General features: G+C 36.4%; 1 protein-coding gene across 2 annotated transcripts; it reads left to right on the top strand.

Moving 5' to 3' along the window:
* The first annotated feature begins 573 nt into the window (after positions 1-573).
* Positions 574-11,341, top strand: spint1b (serine peptidase inhibitor, Kunitz type 1 b). 2 transcript variants are annotated; one of them, XM_056765277.1, is made up of 10 exons: positions 574-1,199; positions 2,289-2,446; positions 2,756-2,897; positions 8,057-8,227; positions 8,370-8,408; positions 9,434-9,565; positions 9,646-9,693; positions 9,966-10,136; positions 10,233-10,298; positions 10,451-11,341. In XM_056765277.1, exons 1-10 carry the CDS (start codon positions 794-796, stop codon positions 10,627-10,629), a joined length of 1,512 nt encoding a protein of 503 aa, XP_056621255.1. In that variant the 5' UTR covers positions 574-793; the 3' UTR covers positions 10,630-11,341. The 2 variants fall into 2 exon arrangements, with proteins under 2 accessions (XP_056621255.1, XP_056621256.1); XM_056765278.1 differs by lacking the exon at positions 10,233-10,298.
* Positions 11,342-11,856: the final 515 nt, after the last annotated feature.

The following is an 11,856-nucleotide window of genomic DNA, read 5'->3' as shown; positions in this document are numbered from 1 at the left end:
CGATTTTCTGGCACCAAAGTATTCCAATGCTTTTATAAGATTTCCTGTGGCTCAGTGGTAAGAACATGGCGCAAGCAACTCGAAGGCCATTGGTTCGATCCAGGGTATTGCACATAGTCAGAAACAAATGTAAAGTATAATGCAATGTTAGTCGCTTTCAAAGCATCTGCCAAATACTTACATTATGTAAATGTTCCGTTTGAATTATCTTGTGTATCGAGACAAAAACATGATATTTCTGTATGTTTCCTCACTGGTAAACATACTCCCTAACGAACTTATAGTTTTTTTTGTAATAAAACTGAAGTAATCACGTTTTTGGGGTATTGATAGCAAACCCATGGTTGTACTACAGTAACCAACTGTTGTGAAATAAGGGCTGTATGCTTCATTTCAATTAACTATTATGTCTGCCTTTGAGAATTGTAAATTGTTCATATTGTTTATTCAATGTCTTTGTTTATGTAAAATTGTTTATATGCTATTAATAATAAATAGTAACTAAATGATAAAAAATAGGAGTGAAGGCACGCCCGCAGACTACGTAACGTCACTGTGTAACTTCCTGCCGCTTGCAGAAAACACACCTGATCAAGCGAAAACAACACACCTGAGCGCTGAAGCAGGAATCAAATGAACGCGAAAATAAAGCGCTAATTTTGGGCAAATTTGACAGAACACGACGATAAGCGAATTTCCTTGATCTTTATAATTCAGTATGGTTGTTTAAGTACGGCTGAAGGGATTGACGAATTTTTGAGGACTAACACAAACACATCAGGATCTGTCAGAAATGAGTTCGTGTCGTTTCGGATTTCTCTTCTTGCTTCTCGTCCCGGCTTTTTATGTCGCAGGAACCGAGAGCGATACACCCGATATAGAACAAAAGTGTGATAAAAAGTTTATTTCAGGACGGGAAGGTTTTGTTTTGGATACACAAGCGTCGATCCGCAATGGTGCCACTTTCCTGGCGAACCCGAATGTCTTGGATAAGGATGAATGTACTGCTGCGTGCTGCACTGATGAGGAGTGTAACCTGGCCCTCGTAGAAGCCGTGGAAGAGCAGGAATTTGTCAACTGCTTTCTCTTCGACTGCTTATATAAGCAGGGATATGTCTGTAGATTTATCAAAAATCCGAATTTTACGAGTTATATCCAGAATTCAGTGTATGAGGATTACCTGAAGGGACGCAATGATGGTAAATTTCAAAGCTATGTACCCCTTTTAAGTCAGGGATGGTGAACATAATATGTTATTGCATTAGATTGAGAATTGTTTTTCATACCTGACCTATGAAAGCCTCTGCTGCTTGCATTGATGTATTTAATTCTTTAAATGTGGGAGGGATATGAAACGTTAATTCCCAACATTAGTAACATACATTGATGAACTTCACACTCTTACTTCATCTTTGTTTAATACTACTATCAAAGGAATAGATCACACTCAAAATGGAAATGTTTTCATTATTTACTTGTGGTCTTGTCATTTCAAACCCGTATGACTTTCTTTGTGGAGAACACAAAAGAAGGTATTTTGAAAAATAAGTTGGTACCGAAAACCGTTGGTCTCCTTTGACTTGAATTGGTTTTGTCTACATACATAGAAGTCAGTGGGGACCAATGGTTTTTGGTTAACAACATTTTTCAAGATATTTCCTTTTGTGTTTTGCAGAAGAAGAAAAATTACACAGGTTAAAAATGACAACAGTTTGATTAAATGATGACGAAGCCGAATCTATAGTAGCTTTATAGCTGCTGTTAAAGACATGGGTCTAAATTTTGGTTTATGAATTGACGTATTCTGATGAAATTCTTTGATAAAACACATTGAATCTTGAATTATGGAAGCGAATAGGTAACAGACAACTTACTTGCCATTAGTTATGAAAATATTCATACTTGAAATACCAAGGGGATCACAATAATACTCCTCATACTCATTGTCTTCAGGGCATAACATGGCATGTTTTCAAACATCTAACTAAATTATGACTTCCATTAAGCAGAAATATAATTTTAAAGAAACATTTCTGCTATGAAAATCAATTCACTGTTTTGATTCTCTAACCTATATCCAGTGGTCAATAATCGGTATAACACTAAAATTGTTACTATTGTGATTTCTAACTCTGCTGATAATACCACAATTTTTCAGGCACTTCTAGTTATAATTACCTAAAAATATTCAATTCTTCTTATTCAAATTCTCAGAGTAATTCTATGATCTGGCTGCATGCACACAATAACACTAATCTTTATTCATGACTTGGTCTTTATTGCCCCAGATGAGAAGGACAATCCTCCTATTGCCAATGGGGGGAAGGATGTGGTGGTGCAGTCTCATGATGAGGTCATGCTGAATGGCATAGAGAGTTTGGATGATAAGAAGATCGTAAACTACACATGGACCCTCGTTAAGGGAAACGCATCTGTTGTGATGAAGGTATTACACATACTTTTGGAATATGAGCAATGATTTGGAAGATGACCTTTTGTGTGTGTTTTTTTATAATACGGTTTTCTTTGATGTGGAAGTGTAAAATGTTGTTAAGATAAAATAGGATGCTGTTAGAAAAGACAGAGTTTCTCTGTCATCTTAAAGAAATTATAATGTAATTTAAATGTAGTTTGAAACTAGTTTTGCTTCTTGGCCAACCAGCTCAGTACCTATGATGTTTATTGTATAAATCAAACACGGAAATGCGGCCAATATTTTTTTGTGGCATTAAAAGAAGGGTAAACTTTTTCACAGAAAACAGAGCTGCGGGATCAGATAAGAGTATCCAACCTGTTTCCTGGGCTGTATGATTTCAGACTGACAGTGACTGATTCAGCACAGCAGTCTGATTCAGCTCAAGTCACTGTGCTGGTTCTTTCTTCTGAGCAGTCTGAGCGTGAGTATTACTGTTTGTTTTCACAGCAGCTGGTCTGTCACACTCATAATCATTATAGATGTTATTTCGGTAAACCTTTTATTCATTTTGTGTTGATCACCTTGACAACCCAGATCACTTCACAATGGTTGTAAAGAAGTTAAGAATTTAATGAGCTGTGGTTTTTGCTTGATATCTTTGTGTTTGTAAATAAAGACAAATGAAAGTGTTTAGAAAGGCCATAGTCAAAATGGTTTTATCACTACTTGAAATAATAATTTAAAATTTCACGTATCAAACGGAAGGTCAAAGCTACACAGGAAAAAAACTGTATAAGAACGGCAGCTGGGGCACCCGCCACATGTTATTTGTAACATTTGCTGTATTTTCTAAAATACGTTAAAATTTGGTATGATAAAACGGTAAAATTTTGCAAAGTTACTTACTTTTGCTTACAATATAGGTTTGTTGTCAATTTGTCATTTCCAGACCTTTACCACATGCTTTATCATACAAATGACATTTTAATAGACCGTTTCAGAAACAAACACATAAACAAACGTTATGTGGCCCAAACTTAACCTTACGGTAGGTCTCCGCAAAGAATCGATAACTGTTGAGTATTTTAATTTAATACAATTACTATACAATCAAATAGTAATATAAATGAATATACATATGAATTAAACATAAAATAAATTGTTATATTTCTAGCCAGACGGATAACCGAACACCGACCCGAAGTCTGATGAAACGGTCTATTATTAAAGGCCCCATTTTCCCTTTTTTCAAAGCCTTGATTGTGTTTTTTGGGTGTTTAACAATGGATGTTCATGTTTCTAGTTTAAAAACCCTTTATATTTCACATATTTCGAGTCTGTCGTCCACCGCTGTCTCTCTTCTCAAGAAACGACTGGATTTCTTCCAGTTTCTTCAAAGTCCCGCCTTTCGATACAAACTGATTTGTAAAGCTGATTAGGTCTGTTGTGATTGGTTCCCCTCTTAGAGTGTGTGTGAATATGTCCAACCCATACCATATTGGCGAGTTCTGCTCCACAAGCTGTTGTGATTGGTCGGTTCCCCCCTCAGTGCACGTGAATTCATAAACATTGGCTTTTAGAAATTCACAGTAACAATGGCGTCAACTGCACTTCATCTGTTAAAAACATGCAGATCGATCGGAGTGTAACGAAGGTCTGCTAGTGCATACACAAATTTCAATCTTTATTAGAGATTAATTTTTTTCTACTATGGTGAGGGAAATGACATCAGACCGAATGGCATCAGACCGGTTATCACTAATAACAGAGTTGGATAATAAAACAAACTGATTGACTAGAAGACTGCAAGCAGGACTTCAGAGGACGTTTCATAGACGTGTTTGAGACAGAGGTATGCGCACACACACACACACACACAATATCAGTGTATTACACAGAACAGTTTTCACAGCTGATGTTAAAGTCATCGAAGCTGTTATGTGAGCGTTGGTTATCTTAGAATGTGTGTAGCTGAATTCTTAATACCAGCCGTAGGACTGTGATGGAAGTGAAAGTAGTCCAATGTTTACAATCTCTGATAACCGAACACTACTCCAGTGGCTCTTTCTCTTCTCTGAGGAAGGTCTCGTCCCTTTTTTGGCGTATTCCTTTGGGCAGAGGATATTAAAAGCACTCGGAATGGCGACATCATGTACCCGGGAAATAGAGGGCTGTAGTCCGATCCAGCCGTTCTCTGTAGTCCTTAAAAAACTAATTCTGTTAAAGACAATATCTCGCTTGGCTCTGAACTTTGAGCATTATCATTTTGCAGGTGTTATTTATGCTCTTACAGCAACATTATACACTAACTAAAGGTTGAGATCGCGGGTAACGTGGCCTTTTAAATATTTTTGGATTGTAATAATAATTTGGACACTTTCTTTTTGTCAAACATCTAAAGTTTTTGTGATGTAACTATACATGTGTTTACTGTGATTGAACGGCAGTTTAGCAGACACTATCTTATAGACCTCTTCGCAAGATGTCAACACTGGTACAGAAGCACTTCCGGTTTCATTATATCATTTATTTAAATCTTACATATATACTTTAATCTAATAGATATTCATCTTGATTTGGTTACAAATGTTCTGTTATCCTGTTCAAACGCTTGTGTAGTGTTGAAAAACTGAAACAGGAAGTTGTTCTGGACCAGCGTTGCATGCGTTTTCCGAAGTGGTCTATATCACGTCAAGAACAACTTTCAGACTTCTACTGTAGTCCTTTGTGAGTAGCTCAGTTATCCCAGGAGTCATGACTTGAGGATGGCTTCTATCCCTTTTTAAGCATGTTGTAAGACTTACCGCTCCCTTCACAAATGCGTTGAACCGGTTTGGCACGTCAAGGCAGTGAATCACTGGAGTTTCAGTCTATGGAAATAGTGCCATGTTTGAACAGACAACACCCCCTAAAGACTAGTGACAAGTTACCTCATGAGAACCGAAGACAACCTAGTGTATGACAGGGAATTGCAGTGTAACAGATAAAACAGATTGAATGCATTTTTTTAAAAAGACCCGGCTGTCTGTGAATCATTGTGTAAATGAGGTCAGTTTTAAAAGCCACTGAATCAGTGCTGTTTGGGTGTATATTCATGCTCTCTGAGAGACATTCAAGTCTGGTTTATGACTAAAACATCACATATTCAGTATTTGATCAGCTTTAAAGCATGAATGCTTTGGATACACAATACTTAAGCTTTTGACATAAGATCTTTTCTGGTGTTCTCGTCATACACCAAGATTTGGAAAGTCTTTGTGGGACAAGTTCAATGCAGCAGGAAAAAACAGGCTACCAATAGTATCTTGGTACTAGTAGTAAATCAATCATTTTGTTTCACTTTGAGAAAAATTCCACCTGACCACATAAAATAAAATTCTTGGATTTAGGTCTCTTTTTTTGTATTTCTGTTGTTTTGGATACTTTATTGCAAAAGTTTAGAGACGCAATAATAAATGGGAAAGATAAGAGAGGATGTCCGGTGTGCTTGTACTGCTCCATAATAGATCATATGTTGTGATGTCTTACATCCCTGCTAAAACAAATAATAGAACCCTGTGGAAAATCACAATAGACCTTAATGGATTTAATGGTTATAATGGGAGTTTTATTGGTTTTGATGGAAACTATAACAGTGTCTATTGGTATGTGATGGATTCTATTGCTGGTATGTTAACCATTGGAACACCATTAAATCCTGTTGGAATTATGTCCAGAACACACCAGAGAAAGGAATTTTGTATGGTTTTAATGGAAAAAGCTAACGGTTCATAATTGTATTTTAATGGAAACCATTAGACTGTTTCATTTGGGTCTCTTTTGATTTGATTGCCAAAAAACATATTTTGATCAGCAAAATAATAGCTGGGCTATGTCTTTTACATTGTTTTGGTCTGGGTTTTCATGGATGAGGGCACGTCATGCGAATTGTCCATGCATGCATCTGCCTTATCTGGCTGGAAATCAAGTGGCAGCTGAATTTGTTTGGTTATGCAGCCCTTGCTGTCAAAGAAAAATACATGTAATCTCTCTTTTCAAACCCTGAGCTTGATTATTGTGCTACTGTTATTGCTTAACCACACTAAAGTATGCAAATATGAATTCATCCAAATATTTTACATTGGGGTCAGGTGTTAGAGCATTGTGATTATAACTTTAGTCTTTTGCTTTTTGGTCTTTATACAGAAAGTGTGGAGATCAAGATGTTACTGTATGAAGGATTCTTTAAGGTTTTCCTTTTTTCACTCTTGAGGCTGAATTTTCAACACTATATGTGTGGCGGCACTGTGGGTTTAAGGATAATGAGATTCTCACTGCCCACTTAGTCGAACATCAATTCAGACAATCCCAGAGTCTTTTACAATCTTTGGTTCTGCCCCCGCAGTTTGAACATGTGCCAAATCAGTGATCCCACGTGCGTGATTTCAACAAAAGCTTTAAAATTCCAAAGCACTAACTGAATATGGGGCTTGTCATATCATGCTAACTAGATTACCATATACTACATACTATTTATCTCATCCCGTTGCACATTTATATTTATTTTTGTTAAAGGAGAGTGATATCTATTTTTCCATTGTTGTCTACTCACTATTATTGTTTAGTTAGGGATCTGATTATAACCTTGATTTTAAACTTTGGCATGCATGTCAGAGTAAGTTCACACGATGAAAAACTGAAAATTAGTTACTTTGCGTTTTTGAAAAGTTTCACGCACACACGTCAGCGTTGACAGAACTATCTGCAATTACATGGATCTGGGAAAACAAGGAAAAATTCTGTATTATGCATGCCAGACCAGTGGATGGCGCTGTCTCGCTGTTCTGTAAAGAAACCCCACGTGCCTGCGCACATACGCATACCTTCTTTTAAGCCAAAGGCGGTTTAATACACTTTGTCAGCGTTTATGTGCATTAATAGTTTGTGTATTTAAATATTATGTCTCCACTGGTTGTAGTGGTGCAGTAAATATAGTTTTTCCTGGAGAAATTATAATAAGTTTGTCACACAGTACAACCAAGCAGCATGGAGGCCGCCATTATTGCTCATGCATGCCTACAGACGCAAAAGCGTAACACGCATGGGTATGACATCATCGTTTTTGGAAAAGATCGCCTTCAGAGATTACATAGAAACGATAATTCTGTCATTTTCAAAACTTGCACTTTGAGACCCGTTTTCAAAAGAGCGTTTTCAGTCCCCCTAAACGCTGTTGTCATGTAAATGAACAGCCAAAACGCATAAAGTTTTCGAGTTAAACACGGTCTCGTGTAAACAGCCTCGTAGTCATGCTACAGACATGATTGAGAGATCATAATCTCATGGGAGTTATGCTAAAGTTTTATGGTGCTTTCATCAAATCCATTTTCCTTTGTGGCTCAACTGGTAGTGCATTGTTTTAGAAAAGAAATGAAAAATTGACTCAAATTACCTGACCATCATAACCGTGAGTCTACACTTTATGCGGATCTACACGTCAGGTCTTGTGTCATGAGCAACTGTAAGGCCCTTTAAAGCTATGCATATTTATTACAATTTATTGATGATGTTATTTCTTCACTTGACCATTAAAAATAAATGTTAAATAATTTCACTAATCAGAATGGAGATAACTTACCACGGATTGTTTCCCACTAATAGGTCACTGTCTGACCCCTAAAAAGGTGGGTCCCTGTCGAGGTTCTTTCCCACGTTGGCATTACAACGCTGCTTCCAAACTCTGTGAGGAATTCATGTTTGGAGGCTGTAAGGCCAATAGTAACAACTATCTCAATAAGGAGGAGTGTCTGGATGCCTGTGAAAACACCACGGGTAATGCACATTACATACACTATAGTGTGTGTGGTGATTGAAAAGTTGTACGGACTTATGTTAGTTGATGTTGTTTTACTTAATCCTCAATATGTCGCAGACTATATAATGTTTGTAATGATCGAATGTTGTCTGTCTACAGTGACGGTCAGTGGTGAGGCAAGAAAAGTGTTTATTGAAGGTAAAGTCAATCTATTTGAAAGGGGGATCACATTATGGCCAATGTTTTTCTCCATATACATGCACAATTATTGCGAATTGTTAGGAACACATTGATTCAGCATCTATTTTCCACAATATATAATATAATATATAATACTCTACATATTTATGACATGGGCTGTATCATGCAAACATTACCCCCATCTGACGTTGAAATGTGAGGTCGTGATTGATCGAGGCGTTTGAGGCAGATCTGGATCAGACTTCTCTTTTAGTGAAGAGTAAATCATTTTGTGTAAAACTATGAGTTTTGAGACTTTGGATGACTCTTATAAATGCACAAACTGTTATATAACACACTTAATCAATCGCAAAACATGAAATATTTAGTCATTTGGCAGACGCTTTTATCCAAAGCGACTTACAGTGCACTTATTACAGGGACAATCCCCCTGGAGCAACATGGAGTAAAGTGTCTTGCTTTAATACAACTGAATGCCAAATGAAGCTGTTATAATTGAAGGTTGATGATATCAGACATTAAAACCCTCAAAAATGACATTTTAACCAGCAGTCACTTCTTGAAATTTATAAATGAGTTATAACCATGACATCGTCTGACTAAATCATCATACACCTATGTTAAAGAGTAGATTTTGGTCGATATTTCTTCCAAATCTTAAATAAAAATATTGTTTCTATTTGCATTTATTTGCAGAAAATGAACAAGTCAAAATAATAGAAAAGATATTTCACTTTTCAAACCTCAAATACTAAGAAAATCAAAAAACAAGTTCAATTCACTTTATTCACTTTTTAGCAATACAACAGTAATATTTTTATATGATAACCTGAATTTGTATCTGACTTTTCATGTGTCTTGTCATGCTGTCAGTCTTTTACATTGCTGTTGGATGAATTTGTCCCTCCTGAGGTTTGATTTTGTTGAAATTCAACAGACACTTGACTGGATTTTAATTTGGTGTTAAATATAAATACCTGAATATTTTGTGAGATTTATGTACAGGCTTCTTTTTTTTTCAGATACTGTTTGTCATTCTCAGTGTATGGAAGACCAGTTTCAATGCTCTAACGGCTGCTGTTTAAATGAAGAGATGGAGTGTGATGGCGTGGAGCAGTGCAAGGATGGTTCTGATGAGGCCAGCTGCACAAAATGTGAGACCTGCAGTACCATAATCGTAGACACGCGATAAGATGAGGTTTTACATTAACAAAAATTTTACATTTGTCTTTAGCGAAAGCAGGCCTATCCCGACTTCTTGAAATTAAAGGAAATAGTAAAGGTGAGTTTTAATCACTTCGCCGGAGAGTATAAGCATTGCACACCAAGTCAATTCAGTTATATTTCCATTGCTCTTTTTGCAATTTTGCATTTTTGCAAAGCAGAGTTACATGACTAAAAAATATGTTGTTTAAAAAAAGAAAATATTGAATATTAGATTGTGTACTAGGAATGTTCTTGTAATTATTATGTTTATAAAATATTAATTTGTGCTTCTATCCAAATTGTCATTCTAACCCATTTCATTTCTTTCATTTCATGGTATTGGTATAGCTCACTGTACTGAACCACCAAAGTCAGGCCCGTGTCGAGCCAGTTTTAAATTCTGGTATTATGATGCCTCTAGTGAGAAGTGTCATCAGTTCATCTATGGTGGCTGTGATGGCAACGACAACAAATTTATAGACAAAGATGCTTGCATGGAGGAATGCTCCGGTGTCACAGGTACTGTATGAGTGATGCTAAGTCTAAGGTCAATGATGTTTTAGTAATGATGGGCTGCAGTAAATTCAGATTTGATGTCCGTTCATTCCTTTGTAGAAAATGATGTGTTTGCGAGAGGATTATTTAGTGTAAGAGAAGAAGATCTAGGTGAAAGCCAGTCAGGTAATCTTATAAATTACAAGTTTGCAATAACAACTCGTACAATAAAGAAAAGTCATAAGGCTATGTCCATATTTATCCAGATCAAATGCCAAGTTTAAATTTGTTGTTTTAGTGTCCAAAAATATTTTAAAAGGTTTGTCTTGTTCTTTCAGCCTCTACTGCTTTGGCTGTGGTTTTGGTTGTGGCCATCTTGGCTGTTCTGGCTGTGTTGGGTTATTGGTTCATCAAGAACAGGAGGAAGAAGCGTGAACATCAGCCTGTGGCCAATAGTCCTTCAGTGGGCTACACTGATGATCCAACTCAAAAGCACCTCCAAAGCATCACTCCTTAAAGTCTTTCTGCCACATGGTCTGCTGCTCAGTATGAATGATAACTGACTGTGGTGACTGGTGGCTCATGGCAACTTGAATGCATGAAAAAATTCTCAGAAAACAAGATCCTGACTTCAACATGAAACCTAATTCATGCGTCTTGAGTCACTATTCTGGGTGTTTTGTCTCAGCTGTGTAAATGCTAAAGGCATTTTTTCTTCGCGTTTTAAATCAGGGCCCAAACACTATACAACAAAAGTAAAGACAGTAGTGTGTTCGTTGGATGAATGTTGAGAGAACGAGTGAGAAGATTGTAAAATGTTGAGAATTTTAAATCCTGCTTTTCTAGGAGAACTCAGGTGAGAATAAAGCCATGTTCAGTGAGGTTAAGGCAGAAATGTTCTTACGGTTGTTGACCGTTTTTTTATACAAAGATTTGTTTAACTTACAGCCATATTTTGGCATATTAACGGCTTTTAGGGGGTGAATTTCTTGAATTACATGTTAATGTTTGTGTTGTAATTTTATTTCCATGACAGTGATACATATATTATGGCGTGACTTAATTATGTTTCATACGAAACACAAGTAATGTGTTATATTTGAACCACAAGCACGTGTATCTCAGAGAAGTTGGCTGTGGAGTTGTTTAATGTTGTGTTCTTGATGGACTTGTTTTGAAAATGTCCGTTTTTCTCTATATGTGTAATAAAGATAATCCATTTACTAGTACCTTAATAATATTACAGTGATATATGTTTTAAACGTTTACTTTGTCAAATTAAGCATATGGTTTAACGTGAATGTAAAACATCTCGAGAGCAGCATCTATCGGCAGGACTGATGAACTGTATGTCTCCCTCAATTCATCACCGCGGTTACACAAATGTTGCTGTTTAAAGATTACACGAAATACTAAGTAATTCCTTTAACCACAAAATATAGCATTTTTATTCCGCCGATAGTCTAGATGTGATCCTTTAGTTTAAGGTTCACTATCCCTTTTCAAAGTGGGCGGAGCTATGCATTGTGCACGTTCTGTTTAAAAAGTTTCAAGGAGTTGTCATACAATATAAATTATCCCTGATATTATTCCTATCCATTCACTACGATATCTAACTTTTACGTGTGTTTATTACAGTAAATGTGTTTATTAAGCTTTTGGTGAATTGATGTGTATTAACATAGTTTTACTACAAATATCAAAATACGTGGTTCATTTTCGTCGACGGATAATAAACATAACA

Source organism: Triplophysa dalaica, chromosome 13, assembly GCF_015846415.1.
Source record: "Triplophysa dalaica isolate WHDGS20190420 chromosome 13, ASM1584641v1, whole genome shotgun sequence".
In the NCBI taxonomy this organism is placed as follows: domain Eukaryota; kingdom Metazoa; phylum Chordata; class Actinopteri; order Cypriniformes; family Nemacheilidae; genus Triplophysa; species Triplophysa dalaica.
Note: the sequence above shows the minus strand (reverse complement) of the source record. Positions and strands in the feature narration are given on the sequence as shown.